The sequence below is a fragment of the Nyctibius grandis genome, chromosome 27 (genome assembly GCF_013368605.1).
Source record: "Nyctibius grandis isolate bNycGra1 chromosome 27, bNycGra1.pri, whole genome shotgun sequence".
In the NCBI taxonomy this organism is placed as follows: Eukaryota; Metazoa; Chordata; class Aves; order Nyctibiiformes; family Nyctibiidae; genus Nyctibius; species Nyctibius grandis.
Genome location: NC_090684.1, coordinates 6,140,277 through 6,154,199, shown reverse-complemented (window position 1 = coordinate 6,154,199; position 13,923 = coordinate 6,140,277). Strand labels below are relative to the sequence as shown.

The window sequence follows — 13,923 nt, the reverse complement described above, 5'->3', positions numbered from 1 at the left end:
GGGCAACGTGTTTTTAGGCTCTTGTGTGTCAGTATTGTGCAAAAGCCCGAATAAAACTGCTGTTCTGAAGTGTTTGTACTGACACCCTGCTCTGTTCCTGCGCAGTGCGTGCCTCGGGGCAGGGGCAGGGTTCCCACCAGTGTTTAGGGGGGTCTCTTTCCCTCCCAGTCCTCGCGGACCCTTATTTTGGGGTGACTACTTCAAGCACATGTCCCGAGCTCTTCCTGAAAGCACACTCAGCCGTTTCCTTCCTGGGTTTCAAAAGATGCTCGGGACATCTTTATCCTTTATCACACTCGAGCTTCTTAGAGTGAGGTGATATCTTTTATTAGATCAGTTAATACAGGCTGAGTAAGTGGAGAGGCCTTTAGGCAGAGTCTGCCTTCAAGGCTCGGCACATATGTTAATAACTGCAGAACGATGGGTTACTGGCTCGTTACTGTGAGGTTGTGGAGGAGGAAGGAATGTGTAGAGCTCCTTTTTTATAACTGTGGAGCTTCTGAACAGCCTAAGAGCATAAAGTTTGTTGTAGATTCTCATACATTTGACGTGGTGAAGGTTTTTGTTGGCTGATGCTCCAGTGACCTGCTTTGACTGCGGGAGGCGTGCCAGCGAAAGCAGCCCGGACGCTGAGCACGGCTTCTCCTTCGGAGCACACAAGGAGCGAAGAGTCAGGTCCTGAGTCACGTTCTCAGTAGAAACACAGAGACTTCAAAGTTCAGGGCTGTGCTGGTGCCCAGCTTTGCTTTTAGGAGAGTGCTTAGCTGGCATCCATCAGCAGTAGAGTCATCAATTAAACAGTAATTACCCGCCTTTCTCAGCGAGGCAGTGCTGGGGTCAGCGTTCCTGCCGCTCTCCGTTCCCATCCCCTCCGTGCAGCGGTCTGAGATCGGGCTGTACGCGCAGGGAGGCACGACCGGAGCCCCGCGGGCCATCCTCTGTGGGCCATCTCTGCAGCCCAGCTCTGCGACTGATTTCACGCCGTACGTGCCCAGCCTTTGACTCGCCTGACCTGCCTGTTTCACGTGGGGTGGCAGGGGTAAAACGGTGATACAGCAGCTGTGATTTGGGGAGGGGGTTAATTTCTTTCTGGTTTTTTTTTCTGTTCTGTTTTTCTTTTCCCTTGAAGGTCTCCAAGTTGCCAAATCTCCGCTCCCTGAGTCAGCTCCTCCTTCTTGACATCATAGAGTCGTTAGCTAACCACATATCAGACAAGCAGTGCGCAGAGCTGGGCTCAGACATATGACACGCTGTGGGAACCGAACTTTGCATTTCTTCCTCAAAAAAAACCTACCAGTTTACAGCTGAGTCTCTTTTTTACCATTCCATACCGAGCTGCTCAGAGTGTCTACACAATATAGCAGGGAGCCAAGAGGAGCGTGGACAGCTGACTTGCTCTCCCATGGATTTGCTTGGTTTGTACCTTTGTGGAGGAGGGTTTGGTCTCTGTTACACAAATGTAAAATTGAAACCGTTACAGGAATGAATTTATTCCACTTGCTTTGGGGAGTAACTAAGTTCAGGATCAAGCCCATTATTGCTTTATTATTACTGTAAAAGAAAGCAGTCATGAGAGTCATTAATACTTTGAAACACAATCTTTAAAGAATACTATTTCAAGAACTTCAGCTGACACAGCCAGGGGCTGTAAGCAGAAGTGAGATAAAACAGAACTGGAAACGGGGAGCGTGGTGTTCGCAGGGAGGCTGATGTCGGACCAGGAGGTCGGGGCTTTGCAGAGACTCTCCGTGGCCTGGATTAAAAGATAAACCCTTTTGCAACTGCCTCCGTTGGGCTGCAGGAAGTCCAGACCTGTGCTCTGCAGCAGGTCACACTAGAAGGTTACAGTGGTCCTTGCTGACCATCACGTCCATTAATCCTGTCTCACTAAGTCTTTCTAAATCCATTTATTAATAAAGAGTTAACATCTTCTCCTGGCATTTAATGGTTGACTTGGCTTTCATTTTGGAAAAAATTAAGCAAAAAGAGCTCTGAGCCTGATGAAGGACACTTGGTTAAAAATAAGTGTGCTACATCTTGTTACTAATTTGATGGTGTGAAGTGTCTTCGTTAGCTGGTGCCTTTGCAGGAAGGTTAATGAAGGCAGAGTGCCCGTCCCAGCCAGTTCAGAAGCGGCTGCTGTTCCCTCCTGGTTGCAGCTCCCCAGCTCCTCGCCACGCTGGAGCTTTACCTGTCCCTGGCTGCTGACTGTGGGGGAGAGTGGGCATTTCATTCAACCCAAGGGAAGTGCTTTTGGGACCACTCGCTCTGTCTCCCAGCTGATGGTTTACTCAGGTGAGTCAGACCAGACATGGCAGATGTATCTGAGAGTAAAGGGCTTGTTTTCAACCAGAGGGATTATTTCCAGATGCCTCATAGGTCATGTTAATTGTACCGACAGTCTGCATGTTCCCTGGGAAACCAGAAGATCATAGAATCACTGACTGGTTTGGGTTGGAAGGGACCTTAAAGATCATCCAGTTCTAACCTCTCTGCCACGGGCAGGGACACCTTCCACCAGACCAGGTTGCTCCCAGCCCCATCCAACCTGGCCTTGAACACTGCCAGGGAGGGGGCAGCCACAGCTTCTCTGGGCAACCTGGGCCAGGGTCTCACCACCCCCACAGCAAAGAATTTCTTCCTCAGATCTCATCTCAGTCTCCCCTCTTTCAGTTTAAAACCGTCACCCCTCGTCCTATCACTCCATGCCCTTGTAAAAAGTCCCTCTCCAGCTTTCCTGTAGCCCCTTCAGGTACTGGAAGGTGCTAGAAGGTCTCCCCGGAGCCTTCTCTTCTCCAGGCTGACCAGCCCCAACTCTCAGCCTGTCTCCATAGCAGAGGGGCTCCAGCCCTCTGAGCATCTTCATGGCCTCCTCTGGACTCGTTCCAACAAAGATCTGCAGAGAACAATTATACACTACAACCTGTAAGAATATTACAAGTTATTTTCAGCGATGCTGAATCCACCCAAGGACGCCCATTTCCCAAACACACGCAGCCTCCTTCGCTCAGGAAGGCAGGATGGGCTGATTTCAGCCATGCCATAACCAGCCCCTTTCACTCCATTTTCTCGAACCATTTGGGGTTTGGAGCTTAGTCTGTGGGGAAAGCGCAGCCTCTGCACCCTCCGAGCTGGGGCACTGCTGGCATCTGCTTTGGAGGAGGTTTTGGCTTAGTCCCAGCTCTAGTGACCGTAGTGCTCGGGCAGAGTTGTGTTGCATCGGTGGAGTTTATTGTCTGAAAAATTGTGGTTGACGGCACTGTTACATCGTTGTGATTTGCCTCTGGGCTGCTGTTGGGCTGGGACTCAGGAGCAGGAGGTAGGGGAAGTGCCAGGGCTGTCGGGGAGGGGGGGAATGGGCCAACCTTCCCATAGGATCTGAGGGTGACAGAGCACCGAGGGTGCCAGACCCTGGCACAGGCTGCCCAGGGAGGGGGGGGAGTCTCCTTCTCTGGAGATATTCAAACCCGCCTGGATGCGACCCTGTGCAACGTGCTGTGGGTGACCCTGCTTGGGCAGGGGGTGGGGCTAGGTGATCTCGAGAGGCCCCTTCCCACCCCAACCAGTCTGGGGTGATTCTGTGATCATGTAGATGCACGGCCCAAAAGGGACGGCCCCGCCAGCCCCACGGGGCACCCCCATGTTTCCTGAGGGATCTCAGGAGGGGAGGGCTGGCAGGAGCAGGCGGTGCTGGAGGAGCTGCTGACGCAGGCCTGGCAGCAGTGGGGGTTAGTTGTGCTTGCTGAGGCAGGGGGGTGTCCTCGGTATTGCCTCCTTGGAGCAGCCTTTCAAGCCAGTGGCCTCGGGGGCCTTTATGGCCAGTGGGTTCCCAGGGTTACTGGGGTGAGTGGGGCCTTGGGGCAGTTTTGCACTGGAAGTGTGGGGAGTGTGCTTGTGTTCCTGCATTTGATAAGGACTAAAAGTACCAGTGGGGCTGTCTGCCTTTGTTGTCTTCCTAGACTCCACCCTATGTAGCCCACAACAGCTTTTCAAAGCCCTCAGGTCATGCTTTACGGGCAGCATTGTCCATGTTCTGGGATTTATCCCAGCAAACTGCAGATCCCAGTAAGCACCACCTCCATCCCTGTTGGGGCTGGTGCTGGCTGCTGGCAGCACGTGGCTGCTCACCGGAGGAGGGGGTCCTTTTCCTGGCTAACAGCCCATCAGACTGCGTGGGGGGCACAGACCCCCCCATCCATGACGCTGCTGTCCAGAAATCTGCTGTAGTCACTCCCTGTGCATTAGGTCCAGGTTTACAAGATGCTTTTAGCCCCCACCACGTGTGGGGTTCCCCCGGGGCCACGCAGCGGGGCCGGGCGCCTTTACCTTCTCCTGCCTGCACCGAGCTGAGGGCAGGCGCAGGAGCCCGTGTGCTGGACGCTGCTGGATTGCTGGCAGCTCTCTGGTGGGGCTTGGCACCCTGCCTGCCCCTCTGCAGAGCCCTGTGCCCCCCAGGAGAGGGACCGCTGGTGGGAGAGGAGGGGGTCACGTTAAGGCTGCCCATGGGTCACTGGGAACGGAAAAAGCATGAAAAGAGAAAAAATTACAAATTTTAATATGGAATCATGTGCAGGAATGGAGAAAGGGCTGAGGGCCTGCCCGAGGGAAAGCCCGCGGAGGAGGAGGAGCCCAGGCCACACTAGTCCTCAGTCACCTCCAAGCCCAGGATCTTCTTGACGTAGTTCTGGACGTTGACGTGGAGCTGCGGGGCTGTAGCCAAGAAGGTCTCCATGGCCAGGGCCCGGGCGGCCTCTGACCCGCCCCACATGGCGCGGTAGAGGGGCAGGGTGTACTTCTGCTTCCCCTGCGGAGACAGAGCCGGGGTTACCCCCCAACCTCCTCCCTGGCTTCAGGGGTGAAGCCCCAGAAGCCCCACATCGTGCTGCCAGGACACACCACCTCCAGTATCGCCCTGCTCTTGGCCAGGGGGAGAGCACAGAGGAATGGGGCAGGGTGGAAAATGCTGCCGTGGGCATCCCTTGGCCCGGTGGCACCTGGAGAGGGGAGAAGACCTTGACCTTGGAAAAGGAGTGGTCCCACGAGAAGCTCTTTAAGTTCAACAAAGCCAAGTGCAAGGTCCTGCACGTGGGTCAGGGCAATCCCAAGCACAAATACAGGCTGGGCAGAGAATGGGTTGAGAGCAGCCCTGAGGGGAAGAGCTTGGGGGTGATGGTGGGTGGCAAAGTGGAGACGAGCTGGCAACATGCGCTCACAGCCCGGAGGGCCAACCGTATCCTGGGCTGCAGCAGAAGCATGGCCAGCAGGTTGAGGCAGGGGATTCTGCCCCTCTACTCTGGTGAGACCCCCCCTGCAGTGCTGCGTCCAGCTCTGGGGCCCCCAGTGCAGGACAGACACGGAGCTGTTGCAGTGGGTCCAGAGGAGGCCACTGAAATGCTCAGAGGGCTGGAGCCCCTCTGCTCTGGAGACAGGCTGAGAGAGCTGGGGCTGTTCAGCCTGGAGAGGAGAAGGCTCCGGGGAGACCTTTCCACGTATAAAGGAGGCTTCTAAGACATAAGGAAGAAATGTACAATGAGGGTGGTGAGACCCTGGCCCAGGTTGCCCAGAGAAGCTGTGGCTGCCCCCTCCCTGGCAGTGTTCAAGGCCAGGTTGGATGGGGCTTGGAACAACCTGGTCTAGTGGAAGGTGTCCCTGCCCGTGGCAGGGGGGTTGGAACTAGATGGTCTTCGGGGTCCCTTCCAACCCAAACCAGTCTGTGGGTCTATCAAGAGCAAGAGTCACCCCCTGGCCCTCTAGCATAGAGGGTCCTGTGCCCCCTGCCCATCTCTGCCCCAATGGCCCGCTGCCAGGCACAGCCACCGCTGCCCAGAGACAAACCTGGCTGTGGAGGAAGTCCTTGACCTTGCTGTACTCAGCCTCCAGGTTGTTCTTGAGGACAATCTGGCACCAGCGGAGTCGCAGCTCGGCGTTCTGGGCCTCAGAGATCTTGGGGTATGTCTTGCTCAGCCTTTCCACATTGCCTGCAAGAGCGGGATCGTCACCGCCGCCGCGGGGGCTCTGCCTCCAGCTCCCAGCCCCTGCTCCGAGGGGACCCTGCGAGCCCACCCTGGCTGTGCCCCAAATCCTCCAGGATCCTCCCAGCCACAGGCTGGCCCTGGACCCTCCCCAAGCCTCCCAGCACCCCCAGCCCTGGGAGCAGCCCAGGCACTCGCTGGCTCCGGGCAGGAGGGTGCCTGCGTGGGGCCTCCTGGGGCCGGGCAGCCCTGCAGAGCCACGTGCCTGGTGGCTTGGGATGCCAGCATGAAGGGCAGGGAGGTCCCTCAGCAAAGACTGCAAGGAGAGGGGAGGTGACACGAGGAGGTGACAGCCCAGCTGAGCCAGCCTGGGGACAGCAGGGCCCCTCCCTGCCACTGCACATGTCCCCATATGGCTGGGGACACGCTTCCCCCAGCTCTCCACTCCCCACCACAGCAATTGAGGCTTCCCGGACACCAGGAGCCGCACTGCTGGGCCGCAGCGGGGACGGGCTGATGGCCGTGCACCCACGCGTCCCACTGACGTGTCCTCACATCCCCGGCCAACTGGCTGGACTGGGGCACGTCACACCACGTCTCCCCTGTGCCCTGGAGCCCCAGGAGGTGACCTTGTCCCTCACCTTCTGGCAGGGGGGATTTCTGTAGGACCTGATCCAGGAAGTAGACCAGCTGGTACGTCCTCCAGGCCGTGATGTCCACAGCTTCGATCGCCGCCATGTTCAAGCCATCGGCTGCCCAGAGCTCTGCCAGCTCCTCTGCCGGCTTCATCAGCTGCTCCCCAGGCGAGAGGTCAGGCAGGTACGGGGGCCAGCCCGGCGTGTTCAGCCAGCGGTCGAACTCAAAGCCTGCGGGGAGGAAGGGAGGGAGAGCTGGGATGGGTTTGCTGAACCCTGCACTGGGTGCTGCTGCCCAGACATCCTGCTGCCTTCTCCCAGGGCGTCCCCAGCGCCAGCAAACCTGCCCAGGGATGGTGACGAGCAGAGACTAACGAGGTGAGGCCATTAAGCCACCCTGAGCTTGGTGCGTGCTTGTGCAGTAACAGCCCCACCGCGGCCGGCAAGACGAGCCAGCTCCGGCACAGTAAGCTCCTGCCAAGCCTGGCTCTGCAGCAAGGCTGAGCTGAGCTGGGGGCACCAGCTGAGCCTGATCCCAGTGTTCACCAGTGGCTCCACCAGCAAACGCTCATATCCTGGTGCTGGAGAGTTGCCAGGCTCAGCTGTCCATGGGGAACCCCACGAAACAGCACCTGAACGCAGAGCATGGACTGGGTGGAAAAAAAATCAGGTCTGGAGCACAAGTGTGATGTGGAGCAGCTGAGGGACCTGGGGGTGTTTGGTCTGGAGAAAAGGAGGCTGAGGGGAGACCTTCTCGCTCTCTACAACTGCCTGAAAGGAGGGTGTAGCAGGGTGGGGGTTGGTCTCTTCTCCCAGGTAACAAGTGATGGGACGAGAGGAAACGGCCTCAAGTTGCACCAGGGCAGGTTTAGATTGGAGATCAGGGACAATTTCTTCCCCGAAAGCGTTGTCAAGCAGTGGAACAGGCTGCCCAGGGCGGTGGTGGAGTCCCCATCCCTGGGGGGATTTAAAAGCCGTGTAGATGTGGTGCTGAGGGACATGGGTTAGTGGTGGCCTTGGCAGTGCTGGGTTAATGGTTGGACTCAGTGATCTCAAAGGTCCTTTCCAACCAAAACGATTCTGTGATTCTAAACAAGGCTGAGCAGGCGCGTGCCCGAGCCCAGGTCAGTGCCTGACCCTGGCCTGGCCAGCGCCGCTGCCGCCCTCGCAGCCAAGGCCAGTGACGCCAACAGTGTCTCCAGTAAAACCCACAAACCAACGCACACGGGGCCTGCACGGGACACGGGACGGCTCCGACACCCACGGGGTGCTGGTTGGCAAAGCGGCGCCCCGGTCCCCTGCCTGCCGCACCGCGCTGACCTGGGATGGAGTCCACGCCTTTCTCCTTCAGCTCCGGGAAGTACTCCAGGAAGAAACCGAGGGTGTCATCTGCTGTGATGCTCTGGAACTTGAACCGGTTCACGTAGGCCTGTGGGGATGACCGGGGCGTGATGCCACATGTGCTCACCCCAGCTCTGCCCAGCCGTCCCCACGCTCCATCTCACAGGGCCTCAGCGTTGCTGAGCCTACGCCGGCCCGCGCTCCCCGCCCCAAGCTCTGCCCAGCCCCCTGCATCCCCCGGGACACCTGAGCGTTGCCACAACGTGAATATCTCCATTTCCCACCTCCTCTTCCTCTCCCCAGCCCCCCTGCTCAGCCTGTCCCTCCCAGGGTCCCGCTGTGCCCTGCCCTCCCACCCGCAGGGTACCTCCACCTGGCACCTCCCCATACCGACCTGGAGGAAGGCATCGAACTTGCTCTGGTCCCCCACGAGATGGGCCAAGTAGCTCACGAAGCAGTACCCCTTCTCGTAGGGCGTTTCGTTGTACGTGTCCTCTGGATTGACCCCTAGAAAAAGGGAAAACCCTCAGGAACCATCTGCAAAAGAAAACAGCCCCCGCGTGCGCCAAGATTTCTGCTTTCTGGGCTGGGGACAAGCCTGCCACGTCCCTCCTGGAGCCATCGTCTCCCTTGGGTCCCACCACCAGCGCTGGGTTTATCGCAAGCCACGGAACACCCCAGCAGCAGGGCTTCCTCCCCCAGCACCACCCCCCAGCTGGCTGCAGGGGACAGGGACGCCCCCCAGACCTGGCTCGATGACCACCCGCAGCTTGTTGAGCGGATGGTCCTCCCCGGTGTTGTCCATGTGCTGGCGCAGGAGGGCCCGGCCCGTCGCAGCCTCCAGGCAGGTGTACGCCAGACCTGGGCAGAGAGAGGCAGAAGGTGTTTGGAGACCCCAACCAGACCCTGGGGTGCTTTGAGGGGTGCTGCTATGGGAGGGAAACGGCGTTCACGTATGAGCTGGAGAGGAGGAAACTGATAAACGGGGCACGGGGATGGCAGAGCTGCAGAGAGGCACGGCCACCCAGCCCTCAGTCAGCAAGAGGATTTTAGAGCCGTTAAAATTATCTGGATGCAGCAAACGGTGCTGGGAGCTCCTGAGCTGCTGGATATGACCAGGGGAGCTCGGGGCAGCTGGTATCAGCTCCCCGCAGGAGCTGCAGGAGCAAGAGGCTGGGCAAGATCACAGTGCCCACATCCCTGGCACAGGGCTGCAGGGCTCCATCCATTGATCTCAGAGCAAAGGTGGTTCTGTTGCCAACATGAAACCCCCCGGGCGCTACTGGCTGCTGCTCTTCACCTCTCCTGAGATGCAGCGCAGGCTCCAGCCCCGCACGCAGCGCTCGGAGGGATGTGCTGAGCCGTGGTGCACAGACCCCGGCCCTGCATGGGTCCTGCCAGCGATGGCATGGCCGCACACGGGGACTCAGCACCTCAGCGAGTTTGCCGACGACCCCAAGCTGTGTGGTGCGGTCGACACGCTGGAGGGAAGGGGATGTCATCCCGAGGGGCCTGGACAGGCTGGAGAGGGACTTTTTACAAGGGCATGGAGTGACAGGACGAGGGGGAACGGTTCTAAACTGAAAGAGGGGAGATTTAGGTGAGATATTGGGAAGAAATTCTTTGCTGTGAGGGTGGTGAGACCCTGGCCCAGGTCGCCCAGAGAAGCTGTGGCTGCCCCCTCCCTGGCAGTGTTCAAGGCCAGGTTGGATGGGGCTTGGAGCAACCTGGTCTGGTGGAAGGTGTCCCTGCCCCTGGCAGGGGGGTTGGAACTAGCTGAGCTTTGAGGTCCCTTCCAACCCAAACCAGTCTGTGATTCATGGCCAGGCAAGGCCACGCACCATAGACCTCGGTGGAAATGCGCCTCTGGGCGTACATGGTGAAGCCCTCATTGAGCCAAAACTCGCCCCACGTGGCGTTGGTGACCAGGTTGCCAAACCAGCTGTGGGAGATCTCGTGGATGATGACGTCCACCAGCGAGCGGTCCCCGGCCAGCAGGCAGGGCGTCACAAAGGTGAGGCAGGGGTTCTCCATCCCGCCGAAGGGGAAGGAGGGCGGCATGAACAGGACGTCGTACCTGCCAGGGAAGAGCCAGAGGGCCTGGGTGAGCCCCACCTCCTCCTGCGGACACGGCTGGGAATGGAGGGAGCCCCTTGGGAACAGGAGGCCGTACCTGCCCCAGACATAAGGTCCAAAGAGCTTCTCTCCAACCATCAGGAACTCCTCAATGACCCCATCGTACTCCTTCTTCGCAGCCTCGATCAGGCAGGGCTCGGCCCAGACACGGCTCCTGGCCAAGCGTGTAGAAGAGGAAGTTTGAACCATTAGCGGACTTTTACCCGATTGCTTCATCAGACAAAAACCACACGTGTTTATTCCACAGCAAACTAAAAACCTGCTGATAAAGGAAGCTAATGAGCCTGACAGTGCAAAGTGCTGTAATTTCTTTCCTTGTCTGAATGTCAAAGGGCTTTTATACGGCTCCTGTGACAATCGGGAACCCGAACGAACCACCGGCCTGGGGAAGAGACGTGGGACCCTCCGTGAACGGGGACCCGCTGCTCTCATCCGCATGCACAGGCGTGAAACGAGCAGAGCCACGGACACCCCTGAGGGTGAGGGGACCCGGCATCGAGGCTCCTCCTCACTCTCGAGAGCAAGAAGCCCCCTCACCCGGCACAGCCCGCGGTCTGATGACGCAGCACCACGTGCACAGGACAGAGGGGACCGACCGGGTCATGCTTATGGCCGGTGTCTCCGCGCCTGCCGGCTCTCCGGAGCCCAGCGGTGCAGGGAGAGGCAGCGGCCACGGGACGGGAGCTTCACCGTGCAGCTCCCACGGCCGGGTCTTAACTCTCAGGTCTCCTCTAGAGCCACTTACCTTGGGCCAACGTCCGCAGACACAATGTCCCCGACAGCCAGAGCGATCAGGTAGGAGGGGATGGGCTGGGACATCTTGAAGACGAAGGTGTTATCCTCCTGCTTCTCCCAGCTCGTGGCACCCATCACAGCCGTGAAACCCTCGGGGACCTGGACACGTAGATGAAAACATCTATTAGATCCGTAACGTACAGAGTGGGATGTCGGCTAACCCAGGCGGGACACCGCGATGTCCGATGGTGAACACGTCCCAGCACGCTGAAGGTGGCCTGGTCCGTGGGCACTGCAGGTTTTGGGGCGCAGAGCAGAGCAGTAACGCCCCGAGCTCCAGCTCGGGATCACAGCTGCATCCCTGCCACAGCATCACTCGGCACTCGGGCTCCACCACCGGCTGGGTGCAACACCAGGACACCCGGAGCTGCCGTGCGAGGTGCCAGCGAGATAAAGAAATGCTGCAGCTGCAGGTGCTGAAGGGGCAAAGGATGCAGCTCCTTCAGGCGCTGCGTCGCCTCCCAGTTCTTACACAACAGCTCGTTTTTCCTGTTCTCAAGTCAAGGTAGAAACCACGGCTGATCCACCAGCCTGAGCTGTGCCCTGGCAGACTGATCTGGTCTCTCCCCTTCCAACCGCGGGGCAAACCCCCGTGGTGCTGCGGGGAATAATGTTACAGAGCATCACGTCGGGGCTCTATGACAGCTGAGCCCCGCGCTCACCCTTCGGGGGGGTTGGACGCTGAATGAAGCTTTAAGAGTGGAAATTAGAGCAAATAAATTCTGGCATCGCCAGCTACTACCACCGCGTGCCATCAGCCTTGGCTCGGTGTCACACCGGTAAGCGGTTTCCCTCACCCGCAGCAGGCCGGCACGCCGGGGCGGCCCAGTGCCGGTGCCACCATGTGACCGCTCGTACACACAGAGGGAATTTGGATTATTTAGTCCCATTTTTGTACTAAACCCGGGGCCCGGAGGCTGCCCCTTCCATCCTGGAAGCCCAGCAGCCCCGGCACCACCACAAGGACCCAGTGTCGCCCAGTGTCATCCCCCTCCTCCAGCTGTGTTCCCCTGAACTCAGCTCGTCCCAGTCACCCTCCCGCTGTGACACACGCCAAGAGCAGGCATCCCGCTGCCCTCGGGCTGCTACGGGGCAAAACCAGGGTTTTTTGTGATAATTAGAGGAATTAGACAAATGCAGCAGCACGAGGCGAGCAGGGAGGTTTAAACACCGAGCTGATCCCAACAGTTCGCTGATGTTCTGTCATCAAGCACTATTTCGGCCACCTCCCACTGGGGGAGAAGAGCTTGCAGCAGGACGGAGCTTTCAGCTTCAGGAGAAGCAAGAGGACCACGGGGGTCTGCTTGTATTCATCTACAGATGAATATAAGAGAAAAATAGGAGTATAAATGAATTACTTCTCAGTGCCTTCTCTGCTGGGGGCCTGTGGTGGAAGATCTGAAGCGAGTGTGATAGTGTCACCTCCAACGTGCTGGCGCTGCACAGAGGCCTGGGTGGTGTCACTTGTGACGCCCCAATGTTCTGGCACACCCTACAAGGGAGCCAGCAGCTTCCCCGTGAGCAGACTTCGCAAACTGGCAGAGGGTTTTGCTCCCACTACGCGTGAGGGGACCGGCTGGGTCTGCACCCCTGCGTGCTCCCGGGGCCGCCGCTTACCTTCACCGTGGCCGAATACGTGCATTTGACCGAGGGGGTGTCGAAGCAGGGGAAGAAGGACCTGTTGAGGACGGCCTGGCCTTGCGTGTACATGTAGGGCTTCTGCTTCCCCGCCGTCTGCTCGGGAGCGAGCCAGCACACCTGGGGGAGGGAGGGAGGGGAGAGACCCCGGGTGAGGGGCGGCCCTGGCTCCTCGCCCATGGGTGCTCTCTGCTGATGGAGCCGGGAAGGGGCTTCTCCCCAGGGGGAGAACCGGGAGGGGCTCTGCCTGCCCCAGGCCTGGTGTCCCCTCAGCTCCCCCATCCCCTCTGCTCTCTAGTCCCCAATCATCGTGGCTCCTTCCCCATGGCTCCTTCCCCATCCCCTTGGCTCCCCAGTCCCCCCTGGCTCCCTGCTGTCCCCCTGGCTCCCCACCTCCCCTCGGCGTCCCCCCAGTTCCTCTTGTCCCCCCAGTTCCTCTTGTCCCCCTGGCTCAGCCCGTGTCTCTGGCTTCCCTCACCCCCTCAGCTCCCCACCTTGTCCCTCGGCTCCCCCTAGCTCCCCCCCTGTCTCCCCGCCCTCCCCTCAGTTCTCCCCCGTCCCCCCCCGGCTCCCCTCATTCCCCCAGCTCCTCCCGTCCATCTCGGCTCTCCCCCCGCGTCCCCTCAGCTCCCCCCGGCTCACCCCGGGCCCCCCCAGCTCCCCCCGTCCCCCCCCCGGCTCACCCCGGGCCCCTCGCCCGCCTCATAGTCGATCTCGACGGTGAGGCTCTGCCCGGCGCGCGGGGGCCGGGGCAGGGCGATGTGCAGGGCGCTGCCGTAGCTGGCGAAGGGGCGGCTCTCGACGGGCAGCGGCGTCCAGGAGGGTGCCCCGGGGGGTGCCCCGCTCTCCCCCGTGTCGCCGGTGCCCCCCAGGAGCGCCGCGCGCCGCACGGCCACGCTGGGGTGCGCGTCCAGCCGCAGCGGCCCCGCGCCCTCGCGCGCGCAGCGCAGCTCGAGCCGCGCCGTCCCGCGCAGCCGCCCCGCGCGCCCCCCCGCCGCGAAGGCCACGCGCAGCTCGAGGTGCAGGTGCCGCAGCGCCCACGCGCCCGCGCTGCTCGCCGAGGCCGCGTCCGGTCCCGCCGCCGCCATGGCCGCTGCCGGGGGCGGGGCCAGACCGACAGGGGGCGAGGCCTGACCGGCAGGGGGCGGGGCCGCGAGGGGAAGGGGGCGGGGGGTCCCTGGGGCGGGGGGGGGACTTGGAGGGGGGATCCGTGGGGGGGACACATGGGGGAGGGATATGGGGGGGATCTATGGGGGGACACACGGGGGGATCGGAGGGGGGATCTATGGGGGGACACATGGGGGATATGGGGGGGATCTATGGATCAAGGGAATCATGGGGGGTCATCCATGGGGCAGGGGTGTCCGTGGGGAATCCGAGAGGGGCTCCATGGGAGGGTCTGTGTC

General features: G+C 60.1%; 2 protein-coding genes across 2 annotated transcripts in view; one reads left to right on the top strand and one right to left on the bottom strand.

The window, feature by feature from the left end:
• LZTR1 (leucine zipper like post translational regulator 1) overlaps positions 1–1,934 on the top strand; it is a 41,940-nt gene extending 40,006 nt beyond the window's left edge. Inside the window, exon 20 of the mRNA XM_068419223.1 lies at positions 1,130–1,934. Within this exon, the coding sequence (XP_068275324.1) occupies positions 1,130–1,246 (117 nt within the window). The 3' untranslated portion in view covers positions 1,247–1,934. The remainder of the gene's footprint in view (positions 1–1,129) is intronic.
• A 2,604-nt stretch (positions 1,935–4,538) lies between these two features.
• On the bottom strand, positions 4,539–13,605 carry RNPEP (arginyl aminopeptidase). The gene is made up of 11 exons (XM_068419444.1): positions 13,201–13,605; positions 12,497–12,637; positions 10,830–10,978; positions 10,122–10,238; positions 9,790–10,025; positions 8,696–8,809; positions 8,343–8,455; positions 7,928–8,036; positions 6,614–6,838; positions 5,836–5,978; positions 4,539–4,804 (listed from the first exon to the last, which is right to left on the bottom strand). The coding sequence occupies exons 1-11, from the start codon at positions 13,603–13,605 to the stop codon at positions 4,640–4,642; spliced, it is 1,917 nt and encodes a 638-aa protein (XP_068275545.1). The 3' UTR covers positions 4,539–4,639.
• Positions 13,606–13,923: the final 318 nt, after the last annotated feature.

Bases quoted from the DNA above. Each gene is read 5' to 3' on its own strand.
- RNPEP (XM_068419444.1), bottom strand. From the start codon at position 13,605: ATGGCGGCGGCGGGACCGGACGCGGCCTCGGCGAGCAGCGCGGGCGCG. The intron at 10,979-12,496 runs GTAAGCGGCGGC...CTACGTGTCCAG, and splicing joins CGTATTCGGCCACGGTGAAG to GTCCCCGAGGGTTTCACGGC. The intron at 10,026-10,121 runs GTACGGCCTCCT...CTTCCCTGGCAG, and splicing joins GGACCTTATGTCTGGGGCAG to GTACGACGTCCTGTTCATGC.